The sequence below is a fragment of the Lipomyces doorenjongii genome, assembly GCF_038497915.1.
Source record: "Lipomyces doorenjongii strain NRRL Y-27504 unplaced genomic scaffold V1508scaffold_38, whole genome shotgun sequence".
NCBI lineage: Eukaryota > Fungi > Ascomycota > Lipomycetes > Lipomycetales > Lipomycetaceae > Lipomyces > Lipomyces doorenjongii.
In genome coordinates, this window is record NW_027118105.1 from 74,807 (window position 1) to 90,310 (window position 15,504).

At 45.4% G+C, this 15,504-nt stretch overlaps 4 protein-coding genes across 4 annotated transcripts; 2 read left to right on the forward strand and 2 right to left on the reverse strand.

Moving 5' to 3' along the window:
* Positions 1-425: 425 nt before the first annotated feature.
* On the forward strand, positions 426-1,691 carry V1508DRAFT_420525 (uncharacterized protein). Its single transcript, XM_066940758.1, has one exon. The coding sequence runs from the start codon at positions 453-455 to the stop codon at positions 1,635-1,637; it is 1,185 nt and encodes a 394-aa protein (XP_066794792.1). The 5' UTR covers positions 426-452; the 3' UTR covers positions 1,638-1,691.
* Positions 1,692-3,720: 2,029 nt separating this feature from the next.
* Positions 3,721-5,927, reverse strand: V1508DRAFT_433562 (uncharacterized protein; the record flags this gene model as incomplete). Its single annotated transcript, XM_066941992.1, has 5 exons — positions 3,721-4,558; positions 4,606-5,544; positions 5,577-5,710; positions 5,770-5,798; positions 5,867-5,927. 5 exons carry the CDS (start codon positions 5,925-5,927, stop codon positions 3,721-3,723), a joined length of 2,001 nt encoding a protein of 666 aa, XP_066794793.1.
* Positions 5,928-7,296: 1,369 nt separating this feature from the next.
* Positions 7,297-8,834, reverse strand: V1508DRAFT_356962 (uncharacterized protein; the record flags this gene model as incomplete). Its single annotated transcript, XM_066937010.1, has 2 exons — positions 7,297-8,734; positions 8,788-8,834. 2 exons carry the CDS (start codon positions 8,832-8,834, stop codon positions 7,297-7,299), a joined length of 1,485 nt encoding a protein of 494 aa, XP_066794794.1.
* Positions 8,835-9,276: 442 nt separating this feature from the next.
* Positions 9,277-11,065, forward strand: V1508DRAFT_420536 (enhancer of polycomb-like-domain-containing protein). Its single transcript, XM_066940759.1, has 2 exons — positions 9,277-9,839; positions 9,913-11,065. Exons 1-2 carry the CDS (start codon positions 9,684-9,686, stop codon positions 10,945-10,947), a joined length of 1,191 nt encoding a protein of 396 aa, XP_066794795.1. The 5' UTR covers positions 9,277-9,683; the 3' UTR covers positions 10,948-11,065.
* Positions 11,066-15,504: the final 4,439 nt, after the last annotated feature.

Genomic DNA, 15,504 nt, shown 5'->3' on the forward strand with positions numbered 1-15,504 from the left:
ACAATTTTGTACAAAGAGAAGACACTATTGCTTTTCAGGTGCGACTTCAGATCAGAAATCTGATTGAAACTGCAACGTCAATCCTGTACAGCGATCTCCCTATCTGCTACAGAGGCTGCAAAAATAAGTACTAGGAATATTGTCGAAGCACCAGTAGTTGGCGTAGATAATCCGTTGTAAAAGGTCAAATACGGTTGCATCAAGGTGATAGTAGGGTCTGACTATGCGGACTATGAAAACGTTACACACCTGCCGAGTTCTTGAAGGGTTTAACTACGTATAGCCAGAGAATTTAGGGTTGAGACGCTAGTCCCAAAGAGGGGTTGGTTCTAGCTAGCGCCTTGAAGCCCCAAAGTCCGGTAAACAAATGAATTAGTAAGAACTTTGGGTTAGGGACAGCAGCTTGAAAGAGGACTACTGTATATATTTTCTATTGTCATTGGCCGTCGTTCATGCCAATTACTCGCCCGTTGTATGGTTTCGTTGCAATGACATCTTTTACAACCATCATAATTTTGCTGACAGTGAAAATTATTTGCTCTGCAGCGGTTTATGTTGGCATCGTTACCACAACTGCGCTTGACGGGACGACATATGGCACTGTTATTTTGGAACGAATATTTTTATTCCTTGGGGTGTATAATGCTATATCAGGAATCATAGCGACAGTATTCACGACTGGAAGGCATATCCATCGGAGGTTTATTGACGATGACGTGACGATTGGGGAAGTGTACGATTTGGCGCACGTCATGCTGAATCTAGATTCTGAACCCCCATCGACATGGAACAACATGGGATATTGGTCCCCTCCAGTCGACTCTTCAACTGTTCTCGACTTCAAACTGGCAGCGAAAAGTTTAGCCACAAAGCTTTCTGACGCGGCACGGCTCAATCCTGCGGATACAATAATTGATGTTGGGATTGGTTGCGGTGATCAGTCGGTATTGTATTCACGTCTTGTCAGCAAATACATTGGCATAACGTCGCTTCAAGCACACAGTGATCTTGCATACACTGCACTAAAAAAGCGAGGTTTGTTAGGAAACAGCCGTATCTTGACATTAGACGCAAGTGATCCACTGACTACCTGGCCCATGGACGTACTGAATTCGACGATAGTGGACGGTCGCGTGAACAAGATCTTGGCGTTGGATTGCTTGTACCATTTTCAGCCGTCAAGAAAAAAATTCTTTAAGTTTGTCAATGGGGCGTTAGAGTGTGCTTTTGAGAACAGAAGACAAAGCGGTGACGGTGGAGAAGTTTGCTTCGCTGCGGAGGATTTGTTGGCTGGCCGAGAGCTAAATTTCTCGCAGTGGCTGCGATTGCGAGTTATATGTGCCCTCGCACGAACTCCATTTAAAAACTTTATTTCTATACAGGACTATATGACATTACTTGAAGATTCTGGGTTTACTAGAGAGCGCGGATGGAATGTCCAGTTCGAAGATATTTCGGACCATGTCTTTCCCGGTCTCACCAATTTCATAGAAATACGAGGAAGTGGACGAGATGCTATTGGAAAATATTTACGGTTTGAGAAGTTTTCGGTGTTCGCGAAAGTCTTAAGATGGTGGCAGGATGACGGCGTCGTTAAGGCGTACATTGTGACCCTCCAGAAGGGGAACGGAATGTAAAGAGCAAAGAAGCTCCTCGTCCCGAGATGCGAATGCACACTTTGTAAAACTGGCAATCTTCAAACGTCAGAAACACAGTCAGCGTATTCTTCTCGTACGCTTTCAAATCCTTGGTGGATGGTTAATTGATAACTGCGTGGTTGAGGGACATAACTTGGCCACCGCTATTCACCTTGCCCGTATTAAAGACTGTGATACGGTCGTTCACAGTATCCTCATCAAGTTGCAGAGATACCTGAGAATTCAAAAAGCAACTAATGAAGAAATGTTCGTCCCCTGTCTTGCTTTCCTGGTTAGACCCAATAGCCGACATACATATATCCGCCTATCCGCTTTAAAAGAGACCCAACCATGGTCGGACCAAAACTACTGGATTAATCTTCATTCAACGCTGGGAATGACGATGGCAAGCAATTTGCCTGCAGGGACAACCGCCAATTCGGATCCAAGGCCACCTCGATTATTTCAGACTTCCAATGGCAAACCGGTGGTTGGAGCTCCATGTGACGGAAAATACTATTATTTTCCTTATTCAAGAGCACAATAACGTTCGGGCACCATCTTGCTCTACAACCAGCAGTCCGGCGTATCTCTGGATCTCCTGCGCTCTTCAGGCACACCCACAGAAGCAGCAATCCGATTCAAAGACTCTTGCATATATCAACTCGTCACTAGCGTTGAAGAATCAGCTTGTGAAATAAGATCTTACTCACAGCAAGCCAATGACATGTCCATTCGCCTCGCTTATCTTATGCACACTTAAAACACTCGCCGAAGTGGGTATCCTTGGTCACGTGGTTTCGGTCATGATAGCTGCAGCCTGGCATCGAGTGCAGCAAGACGAAAGGAAAGAAAACAGAGCGGAACAAATAATAGTATGTACTGCAGAACGCTTATGTTCTTAATCGTTAAAAACGAAGGTCTTAATGGTTACGACGACTACTCTCCGATTTTCTGACAATGAATCTTTGCGTCGGCGAGAAAACCAGAGAGAAACGCATTCTCAGAACGACACGTATCCACCATACCTTAGGATGGTCGCTCTATAGTCACAGTGGGTCCGAGGACAGGAACAAGCTCCTTTAGCCTTTGACTTCGTCGCCTTAACCTTTCAGGCGCCTCATGAGGTGCTCCGAACAATGGAGCCAAAAAAGCATGCCCGGGGGATTGCGACGTCTGTGGAGAAGCAGAGTTGGATCATACAAGGAAGGAAGGATATCAACTCTGCGACAGTCAATTCGCCGTGGGTAGCCTCGATATCAATTTGCGTATGTTCGGCCAAAATATTTAAGCTGTACAGACATTCTCTGTTAAGCACCCGGTACAGAAATCAGCCGGTTGAATGATTGAGCACGGTACCTCCAGACAGTAAACGCAGTTACAGGCAGATGACCTATCATAGTAATTCTGTATGTGAGTGCGTTGAAGTTAGCCAGTACAAGCCCAAGAGCTTGTGTTGCTTGCCAATAATCTATTGCCACGATATGGCGGTCTTGTATGAGAACGGGAACTTCAAGGGCTCAGTGTCGAATGGTTGAATTATTATGATCATTAGAACACGAGATTGTCTTGTTAATTCCGTTTAGTATGATTGACGCTTGAGAACCCCTGGCTTCAACTTGCTGACCGAGTTAAAAAGGATTCAAGTCAAAAGAAAGTTGTCTTACTGTCATAATAAATAAAGTCCCCTTTTAAACCGCTCTCAACTGAAGTAAAAAAATGCCCAGAGTCAGTGATATCGTCATGCTGCTCCTCTTAGAAAGCTCGCTTAAGCGTCTCGTTAATGAGGTAGTTGTGGTCCCTGACGGCATGCTATGCCGTCTCTCTACTGTGTATCCATATTTAACGCGCTAGCCGCAAGCTCTTCGGCTCTGCTCTATTCTTCTTCTCTTACCATGCGCAACATTTCTACACTTACATCGACGGAAAAAGGTGCCGACACCGATGTAGATACGAATACAGCATTATACATAGCCCTCAGAATCACGGCAAACGATCCTATTATACAAAATTCGGTATAAGGATGCGACGGAATCTCACACTCATTGTTTCGTTCCTTCGATCCTTCGATCCACCGATAATATCAAAATATGGATGATTGCTGGTTGGTTCCTGCACTTTCAGAACCAAATGTATTTTCATTGCTCCGAGTTGGTAATATGACTCCGAGGTCGCGCATTTGCGCCGCCCATTGGCGCTCTGCATCACGCAACGACTCGGCCGCAGCTTTAATCGACGGCGCGAGCTTGCCGTTCCTGATGATCGTTCGAACACCCGAAGTGATAATCTCCGCCATCCTCTCCAACGAGTAGGACAGCAACTGTGATAAGCCCACAGACGTTGTCACTGCCATGAGCGTCAATATATGAGACGCAATCGACAACGATCCTTGCCAGAGATACGGTATATGCCCTGCTTGATGTTCATCGAGGTCCTCAATCTGTCTCAGACATGCTTCGACGCACTTGGACGCGCCCATTCGGATCCTGGGGTCTCGCAGCAAATCCTCGTTCCCTAGTGCGACTTCAACATATACTCGCCAAATTATACTCTGGCATGCAAAATACCGCAGCCGAAGCACAGTTGCGAATCGATCGTCGAGTTGACGTCGCTCGAAGGAGAACCGCAAAACTGTGGGGAGATTTTCGTACCACTGAATTAACTGGAAGTCCAGCTCCTCCACGATTGGATGATATGAGGATATTGGCATCTGTGTTGTCTTAGAATACAGCATATGATGGACACGGTTCAGCAACCTTCGAATTGCGATTCCTGCAAGGAAGTACCATAAGTCGTCTGTGCCCGGCGCGAGCGAAGCTTTTTCAGGCGACGATATGAACCCTGATGGTAGGCCAATATCGTCTTCATGCAACTCAATTCCAGAGTGAGGCAGGTCAAGTTCAGCGAGCAAGTCACTACTCCTAGTGAGAACATTATCCTACAAATATGAACTGAGAGATGTTCTAACCTTTCAAAAACGAGGGCATTCCAGAATATTCGCTCAAACTGCTCCTTCTCATCGTGCGGCAGAGTCTCTGGTGGAGTAGTCGCTATTATTGCACGTATCTTCATACAGGTAGCCGACAATATCGTCCATGCTTCTAACGGCCTCACAAGATAGAACAGATACGCACTTGTTAGCATAAGCGCCTGCGCATCTATTATGGAGTTCGATATCAATATATTTGTAATTAACGGCCAAGAGCTTGCAAAAAACTTCAGTCCAGGAATCGGAGAATTGGGCAGGCAAAGAGTCAGTGATTCCTCCATACCTGCCTCGCCGAGCGCCAGTACCAGAAGGACAATTATACTCTCGGGACCAGCCCGGAAGCCACGGGATAAAGCAATTCGATAGTAGGACTGCCAGCTGAAAGGAGACACGATGGCATAGAACGGATTGACATTCTTGAAAAACGAAGTCACAAAGGGTTGAATGTGCGAGAGATCTAGAAGAACGTTGGGATTCAGCTGTAACGGTGGCCGATTTGTTTCTACTGTAAGAGGGGAGACGAGAGATGCCGGTGAGGAGGAAAGAAACTGGGCTATTTTAGGATGTCGAACAAGGTGGAACCAAGGAGTAGAGTGATGTTCAGGTATCGAAAATACGTGTTCCCTGTGCGTGGAGCTTAGCTTGTCTCGACCAAATGCGGCAGACTTAGGCGAAAATTCTGGCGAGGATTGGGCGAGTGTGGAGATTGAGAATCGCTGACAGTGATCACTGCCGTCAGCGATTATACTGGATAAATGATGAGTCTGCTGCTCTTGAAAATTTTCCTGTAACTGCCGCTGTTGGGGGCCGAGTTGCTTAATTATTTGAGTCTGAAGCTGTTCCTTTGCAAGGGAACTCTGTAGAATGCTTTCGATTTGTTCGAGTTTTTCGAGAATCAGCTTGTCCCGGGCGTCAAGTCTGTCTCGGGTGTTAGACACGTAAGCACTTACATGCAAACTGAGTAGAAATTTTCGTACTTGAGTCCTCGTTCGCGATAGACGCACTCAGCATTCAAGTCATTGCAGAGTCTGCACTTTGGTTGTGCACCATCGCACTTTGACTTGCGCGCTCTGCAAACATCGCACTGAAAGCTCATGATCGTCAGTGTATTTGGATCAAGAAGAAGGTTACCGATAAACTCACGGCAATGATTGCTCTCCGCCGGGGATAGTCTATCCGGTCGTCTTGAATCTGGGATACGCTCCGCTTCGTTCCTCTACTTGAACTTGCAGAGACGGACGTTGCAGCAGGAGCGCCAGGAAGACAGTCAGGGACGAGACTGCGTCCGCCTCTGTCGGCATTTCCGGACGAGTCTGAGGCAGCAACGTGGAGCTCGTTAGCAGGCGACGAGCCCGGGGAGATGTCGTGGGAGTACAGTGTGCGTAATGTCGGTCCGACCCTGGGGACTTTGGCGAAGCCGTATGAAGGCACGAGATGTCTATGGCTAAAAAAAAGGGTAAGAGGAGTCACAAAACCCTGTGTCGCTTCTTAAAATTAAACATCAGTTAAGGAAGGATCAAAAATATAGGAAGCCCGTGCTATGGCCTTGGCTGATCGGGGTGCAAGGAATGAAATCTTGCGGGATCGTGCGAAAGCAGGTAACAATATAGCGTCGCCGGCGGGGTCTTTTCGCCGTAGAATGTTGTGATGCGGAGCTAAACAGTGCTCTAGTTGAACTGGACTTGGTCTCGACGAGATGGGACTTGGGAGTTACCTGGGATACGCCACTCAATCCGCTTTCCGCACGGTCAACGTGCATCAATTGTAACTATCTTTGATATACTGCGCCTGCTACACTGATGAGGGCACTTACAGGCTTACCAACTGTGCCTAAATATAAGTGGCAATTCTAGTTGTTCTCAAATATTTATAGCTGGAACACTCAATGTATGATCTCAAGTAATTAGGCAAGTAGATTTCCTGGCGGGACACATATAGACATCGACGGCAGTCTAGATCCAAATCCCGGCACCTTTTGCACAGTTCACCGCTTTCGCTGCGCATATACCTACATCAACATGTGGCGCTCGATCTGTATCAGGATTCATAATACCAACCTGCTCAGGATCGTCAATACTCCTTAAATCTTCCTCAATCTCAGAGTATAGCTTTCAAAATTTCCTTGAAACTAAGTGCTCCTGAGCAGGTCACTTTTGCACCAAGCTATGGATATATGTTTTCTCCTGGTAATTCGTTGTCGCCCTGTTATTTCTGGGATCCACTATCGTAAACATAAAACGAAGTAAGTGATTGCACAAAATTATGTTCTGAAAAAGGCAATCAATATGAGCTTTTTGATACTAGTGGGCGCTCTGACCTACTATGTCTGAAGAACAATCAAGTTTGGACAGGCGAAGGGAAATCTTTGTAACTTCCAACTCGGTTGATTGTTTCGCAAGCTAGCTTGGCTTTTGGTCTGTATAAAATAATACTATTTTCGATAAACTAAGCATTGAATTAACACGTATGGCAATGCACTGAATTACTTGCCTCAACATGCCGCACAGCTCAGACAGAAATACAAGACATATATTATGCTATTGATACAAATATTCGAACTTTCATATTACATGGTGATACAAATAACAATATCCAAACACGCTATTTGGCAAAGTCAAATCACTGCATAAGCCACAACTGAGAGACACTTCAAAAGCTAGACACAATCGTTCACTGAGTCTCATGGAACAGGTCCCACATCTCAGCACACAACTCTAAAAATTTTTGGCGTTTCATGCGATTTTGACTAGCACCCTCTTCGCCCATCTTCCGCATCACACTGTGCAATTCTTCTCCTGTATTAGTGCTAGCCCTTCGGCATTCCTCGCATTCACAGTCAGAATCGACAAGTCGTTTTGCCTGAAGTGTGCTCTGAGGTTCACGACGATGCTTTACACGCTTTTGAGGTGGATATGGAAATACACTCTGTGAATAATAAACCTCGGGCCTAGGCGGTAACCGATGCGCAGACAATCTTCGAGTATGGCCTGCTTGCTCTGGATGAATTCGCGCTCGTAGAGAACTACCGGAACTTGACAAAGCCGGTTTCGCGCTATGAGGTACTTGAACCGCACCTGTATCGTCCAAAATATCGCTATATCGAGACTTCTGAGCTGTAAGCCTGTTCTTAGGGAACACTGGAGATGATACTGGTCGTCTGCCCTTATACATGCCCTGAGCTAACATTCGTCGATCAATCTGGTGGCATTTTGAGGCATTGTGCGGACTCTCCTCCGGATACTCCATCCTCATACTGTTCACAAGCGGTGCTGATCGAATGGCACGTTCATAGGCGCCTTCTTGATATTGTGCCGGATCGACGATTCGGATACTAGCAGGCCGTGGTGCTCGTCGCCCAGTTTCTGCTACAGATGAAGTAGACTTTTCATACCCCAAACTCCGTCCCTTCATTGCCGAATGCGGTTCTCTATTTTGTGACTGAGGAGCTGGTACTTTCATGCGCATTCTATTCATGCCCTCACTGCGGGAAGCTTCCCTTGACTCGTTGCCGCTGCCGGCTACTACCAGCTCAGGCACTTTGCCATCTTGCATTAGCTCGTCCGTGTCCTGTTGATCACTATTTATAGTGGAGGTTAAGTCTGGAGATCCGTCAGCGGGCTTCTGGCGAGACGCAATTAGCTGGCGCTGTTGTTTCTCAATAGCCTTGGTTCTCATTACATTTTCCAGCATTTCATAGTTCATCGGAGGCAACCCTGGCGAAACGCAGTGTAAGGCCAGTCCCTGAATTATTTCCTTGGCTGATTTCACCGATTTTCCCGGCACAATCGTGGAGGGCGGTGATGCTTTTTGCGACTCCGAAGACATAGAGTTTGCCGAGGAGTTCGAACTCAAGTGTAGAGACGGCAGCGCTGTGAGCGATTGGTCTATAACTAGACTCGGAGGTCGTCTTTTTGTATGTTGTACTCCTTCCTTAATTGCGGTCGGTGGATCGTTGACGGGCGCTATACTGCGTGAATCCATACAATCAGTTGAATCGGTCGCCTCTATATTCTGCAAAGCCATATGCCCGGGCGAACTTCGGCTCTGCGCCATTTTATGAGGTATTCTGGGTGATTTCGGAACCGTCAACGATATCGATGGAACAGTTCTACAATGGTCAATAATACACTTCTTCATCCGTCCACCTGGATTTATGCATACCGATCGCTATCTGGCTGCGGAGCAGCTGATAAATGTATGGTGGACATCGAGCTATGCACCGCTTGTGTACCGCGTCGCTCACTGCAGCAATTCCCGACACGTATGCCTAGTAAACGTAGTTTATGAAGATATCAGACTGAGCCAAATATACAGCAAGATGAGGTGCCTCTGTGATCTGTCTAGAGTCAACTTCTGCGTTCGCTGCTAGGACCCAATTAACGGCTGGCAATGTCGTATAAGGGAGGAGGTAAAGATAGAAAATATATTGCACAGTGTACTAGTTAGTCACAGGAGCCGTAGGACCATTGTCACAACATGGCACCGGAAGTCGAATCCCATCATCATCTTGAAACAGATCTGTGCGGGCGTTCAACCCCTGGTTTGAGCACAAATCGGTAGCCACGTGAGTTTGCAGGGCGGGTTAGGGCTCTGATTGCCGGAGATCCTTGGGTGGTATCGGCACGGCACACTCTTACCCAGACTGATGCCAGCATCTTTCGAGAGAATATATCCTCATACTTTGAAAGACGCTGCGACTGACAGTTATCTGGCAATCTCTCGCTGAAATGCTGGTCGGATGTCTATAAGTCGTTAAAAGCTAACCAGCCAATCTTATGACCAAGGCGGGTAACAATTACCCATAACCTTGATAACCCATGCTCAAACCGTCGCGTCGTTCATCACTCCCGAAACCTTGGTGTGACAATCGTGGCAAACAGCGCCTATCCCGCGACCTATATCGACCTTCGGCGCATTTTGGCAATCAATCCATCCTCGTTGACGGAATCAGGTTTCAGCATATGCTCATTTTATAGGGTGGTCGTGGAAGCCGTGTTTTCACGCAAGGATTGGTCCTGTGCGCTGCCAAAGCCGGTCGCTCTAGATAAGTCGCCACCATGAAACAGACCGGCTCTGCTCGCTTCCGCCAGCGGAAAATTTCCGTCAAGCAGGGCCTGCAGGTTCTACGGCAAAGCGACATCCCCGATCTAGAAGAAGAACAGCAGCGCGAGATACAGCAGGTTGAAACCGGCGTTGAGAAAGGCGAAGAGGAGGTATGAAAATTTGCACATTACCCTAACCCACTTGTTTGAAGCCGATCTGCTAACAGATCGTCGTTGTTTACAGGAGCATCATCTTCAGGCTGCAATCAACGCGTCTCTGGCTGCTGCTGCTGGTGCCAAAGTACAGCAAATATACATCCCAACACCCGATGCGTCAAAGATATTTGAGGGATATTCCAAGTATTATACAAAAAAGTTCACTGAACCAACAACTTATATTCGGTTCTCCTCTACTGTCGAAGACACTAGCGGTTGCCCCTACTTCTTGGATGAGAATGACTTTGAATTCTTGGAAAAGATCAATTCAACAAAACGGTCTGCGTCTCAAAAATGCACAGAAGATGTTTTTGAGCAAATCATGCACCAATTCGAGATGGCAATTGCCGACCGGCAACCTTTTTTATCTACGGATTTGTCACAGATACTTTCATTCGAAGAGCTAGAAAGCGCATTTTCTGAGTTTAATCTCCCGCTCTATATCAACTTTGCCAAGATGATATATCCTCATTGGAAAGAACGTCGAATTCAGCGGCGTGGGAGACCGATAATGTATACGCTCAAATTTGAAGAAGGCGATAAAGATGATTCTGACCCTTACACTTGTTTCCGTCGGCGAGAGTTCAGACAAGTGCGAAAGACTCGCAGGTCAGACGCACAAAGCTCAGAAAGATTAAGGCGTCTAAAAGCAGAAATGGACGCCGCTCGGTCGCTTACAGAGCTGGTTGTGAAACGCGAAACGTTGCGGAAAGACAGTCTACAATTGGAATGGGATACCTTCAAACAGCGTAACATGGTAAAAGAATTGAAGCGTAAACTTGGCATTAAGGGCGATGACGAGGATCTGATTAGCAAGAAGAAGAAGCAAAACGGCGTTGATAGTCAGATTCCAGCTGTCAGATTGGCAATTCCCAAGGTACCTGAGATTGATCTTGTTACGTTGGAAGATATTTACAATAAACGAGAAAAGGCTATTGACACAGCGATTGAGGAGAAGCTATTACGAAGGCGAGAAGCAGACATTGGATGGGAGGATTATACCGAGATTGTTACAGGTTGGCTGGGTATATTCGAAGATTACGGTAGTTACAGGGAAAATTGAGGAAACTGATTGCGGGCATGTTACTTAGGTGCGATTTTGGACATTTGTATTATAGTTTGATCATTTTCATATCTTATCGTTATTTGTACCATATATTATAATGAACTATTTTCAAGCATTAGGTCACATAACTTTGATCCGCTCATTTTGTTGAAGGCGCAAATTTAGCGTAAGCTTGCAGTAGAGGTTTTATTGTTTAAGCTACGAACATTCTTGGCGGTAATGCTTCGACCAAAACAAAGGAGTAAAATATCAAACGGCAGATTTGGAAACATTGCAGGGATGGAAGCTAAAAAGTTAGCAGTCCGATCGAAAAATTATTACCGGTCCATATTTTTTATTTTGGAATATATAGTTGAAGAACATGTTTCGTAGCTAACTAGTGTCTCCAAGAGATTCGACGTCCTGCGTAGTAAGCACTCTTGATGGTGAGGTATAATATCTACGAGGATGATTATTACCACTTGGTAGTAGACATGCAGCGTCCATGTGTATACATGTCATCTACTAGTCGTCCTATGACTATTGTTTGCATTTCCATCCAACCTGTGTTTTCAATATATCGTAAGTACTGGTGTAATGGGTATTCAACTAAACCATGATAACTGGTTCTGGTATATGTTTCCCTACCAAAGATGCTCCGTGTGGATTTATCCATGTGTCGCAGTTACAGAAATAGCTATATCATATGCTTATGTCACTGACAACAAGGCTGTGTCTCGTCATGCTGAATATCTTTGATAATGGAAGATAGATACTCAACGTAACTTTAGAACTGTGATCGCAGTCCAAATCAATTAGAGCAATAGAATATATTGCAGTAACCTTTGTTCTTGAAATGTACTCTTCTCCCGGTGTGCGAGAAGTACACGACATATATCTGTATATACTTCTCAGCATTTGCTCATAGTATGACGCATCATCATACATATGTCAATTCTCGATGTATAGCACACCCATTCACGTCGTATGACATGTCAATATAGACCAGGATGATGCTAACTCGCATGGGGCAGAAGTCCGATTAGAGCTTGCAGGAAAGGAAAGTGAGAGCAAGGGCAACGAGACGTTGGCTGTAAGTGGCCTGAGCGTTCATAATTATGACCAAGGTGCACACTATGTTTTCGATGTGGACTGTCCAGAGCTTAAGAAAAAACATATCCAGTTCGGATAGTATCGTCAAAGATAGGTCGACAAGGAACCGCATGCGGTATCGGCTCTGAGATCGAGTGACGGCAGCAAGCTGAAGAAACTGCTTATGGACATGGGTGCAACACGATACATGACACCAGATAAGTCAGTTCTGTGCGATTATGGACTCTTCCATGGAAGCCGCTAAACGAAGAAGCGATCCCCTTGTAAATGGCATGATGATTGCCAGGCACAACGATATCGATTTTCGAGTGCATTTCTTTGACCTTCTTCATGTTGCAGAACCGCACCTACCGCTGATGTTAACTGGTATGCTCCTCAAAGTCTCACAGGTGTATACGATGGACGCCGGATTAAAATGTTATCCCTTACAAAGAATGGGCTGAGCTTAAGGGAAAGTCGAATAGATCACAACTAGTTGTTCGAATTTACCGGAACGATACCTGTATAGCAGCTCGCAACGCAATTGCTTAAGTTTGGCACAGAACTTGGGCACATATCAGACTCAAATGGTAACGGAACAAGTTGTATGGGGAATATTGCCTTGTGAAGTTTGTAATGAGGCAAACGCTGCATGGCCACATTATCATACCGCACGAACACTACAACCGAAAAACACTGATTTGTACGTCGTGATTTCTGTGGGCCGATTCACACTCCTTCAATCGGTGGCACGCGGCTTATTCCCGTTATGTTGTCTGTTTAAGACCTATCATACTCAGAAACTACCGGTTTGACAATGAATTATTTGTAGACGACAAAAGCCAAATTCGGCAGAAGAGTGACCATCACCTCGTTGGAAGCCTATCTCGAACCGAAGGGTATTGTGCGCATCAGACTACTGCGCTCACAACATCATGAAGTTGCTAAAAGATAAAATCGCAAGTTGTCAAAATGGCACTGGCCAGTTGATAGGCGCAAAGATGACAGAAGCTTTTTGAGCAGAAAGAAATAGTACACTGCGCAGGTACACCTTCCCAATCGTAAGTAAACAAGGGTAGTATTACAAAACGAAACCCATTGAATTATGATTTGGAAACCCTCCAGCAGATATTTTATACTCGTGCGTATTTGGGGGCAGCCGCATTGGTGATGGTGCCAAAAGAAACACAAGAGGGAAAGTTTACAGCAAAAGCAATAAAACGTGCTACGGTCGGCTATGCTGCTTTATGCCAGGGACAACAATGTCACATAGAGATGTCAGGTTTAACGAAGCGTCAGTTGGGCTGGCTGTTCACAATAAGTCAGGAGAATGACTGAAAGGAAGAGATTCCACGATTTATGAGACGAAGGCTATTATGACGTCGGCTCAAATCAAACAAACAAATTAGATTTCCAGCTCTAGAGCCAGTGAAATGGACCTTGATGAAAGAGATTTGACAGAATACAATCCAATCTCTGGCGAAGGTTTAAGCAGGCGACGATTTCTATTAAGGCGACAGACGAATCACAGGGGCACGCCACACGACAATGAGCTAGTGAGAAGAGACGATATTCACGTCGATCCGCTATGCAAGAAATGCTAGCGAGGACCGAAATGGGAACGTTAAGCATCCTTATTATCTCGATATGACAGCGAACACGGGAAGCCCAATGGCTGAAGTGTACGTTGCCGGAATCCATGCAGTTACACTTTCGTCTGATGCGTCAGAGTTCAGAGCTGGAACTCGAATTTTATCCAAAGACTTGAATGGAGATCATGCTATATAGTGGATCAGGCTAATTGGAGCGACGAGTAGGAACTTTGGAATGTGGCATGTCTTGATGAAAAGAGATCTTTAATAGACAGCAACGTCTGGTCCTTGAAGACGTTACCGGAAGGAAGGACGTAGTGTCAGGCGCATGCGTAAATTACAAATTCAGTCAATCGGCACAAAGCCAGGCTTGTTGCAGAGCGTATTCGCCGAAGAATGACTATGTGAAACGTTTGCGCAAGGAGTGCGTGTCAATCAATTAAGAAAATTGCATACTCGACCTTGAACAATATTGAAATCGACAAAATGGATGTCAATAAGACTTTCTTGCATAGACAATTGACAGTACATAATATGATGCAACCACCGGGATTCGAAGATGCAACAAATCTTCAACGGAATGGATACCCAAGGACAACGCTGGTGATTACAGTAATATGTTGATAATCTTATCATAGTGGGGATACCGTTGAAAGAGTTGATAAGTTCAACAAATGATGAACATCGATATGGGTGAGCTTGGTCGCTTCCGAAGCGGAGAACAGTGAAAAGGGATATTATTTTAACATTTAAGCAGCGCTCCTCCAGGCACCTGCCGAGTATTTCCCACGATTGCGAAAGCTTGACCAATCGGCACTTCGTGCCATTGCACTTCTGGAAATAACTCTCCTATGTTTTACCTCGCAATGTGCACTTTCACGCGCCACTCCAACTAACACCTTTTTTTTTTAGTCCTCTTCGGATATACGCTCCTTTTCCCTTTTGATTGATCCTAGAATGACATCCACTGGCAACTGAGTCCAATACACTAGCGAGTTACTGGAAGAAGTGGTATGGAGGAATGCAATCTGATCTCAACACTGTCAGAGGTGGGGTTTGAAATTTATGTCAAAGGAACTAAATGAAATAACTTACTTTGATAGCTAAGCTGTAAATTGTCTGCAATGATACAATAAGATTATTAGACCTCTATTATGTGCAGAATCAAGGCCGGTTAATCAGCGTACTTCTCCTTAATTGTCTATCCCCTATCTATATCCCGCTAAGGTGGATAGTTTTACACGTGCTCGAGTGTTGGACTCTTAACCATAGAACAGTTCACTGCTATGGCGTATTAGCGCAATTTACAAAGCATTTCTGAGATACTATGTATAAGCCGCATAATGCGAAGCCGCGCGGCGCGAACTTCACCGGATCCAACGTGTCAAGCAACGGAATGGTGGTTGGGATGCACTGAATATCTTCAACATTGCAAATCCATCTCTATTCTGATGGTGCCGGCCCTCATCTGACGTGTAGTTCTTACCGAGAATTGGCTATGATGTATCATCGTCATTTGTCCAAGTAGTTGGAAAATTGCGAACCGAGCTGGTCCAACAGTGGAGAAAGCGACACACAGCGCAGGACCGGGACAACGAAAGTTCAGCCACAAATGTAATAACATAAATGGCCTCCGACTTGTTCATGTAATATTCATAATCTAACAACGGTAACACAAAAAGAAATGCAGACCTCAGAATTACCGATACGAAGCAACGGCATTTTTGGCGGGATTGATATTGGTGGATTGCCGACCAGGTGGGGTATGACTCTGGCAGTTAATGGATCGGTTGTTTGGTTGTTTGGACTGTTTCCATGATAATAGAAACAGAGCAAAGGAATGATTACCAAACAAACTGTCAACTAAGATCAATCAAATTCTCCTCAGATC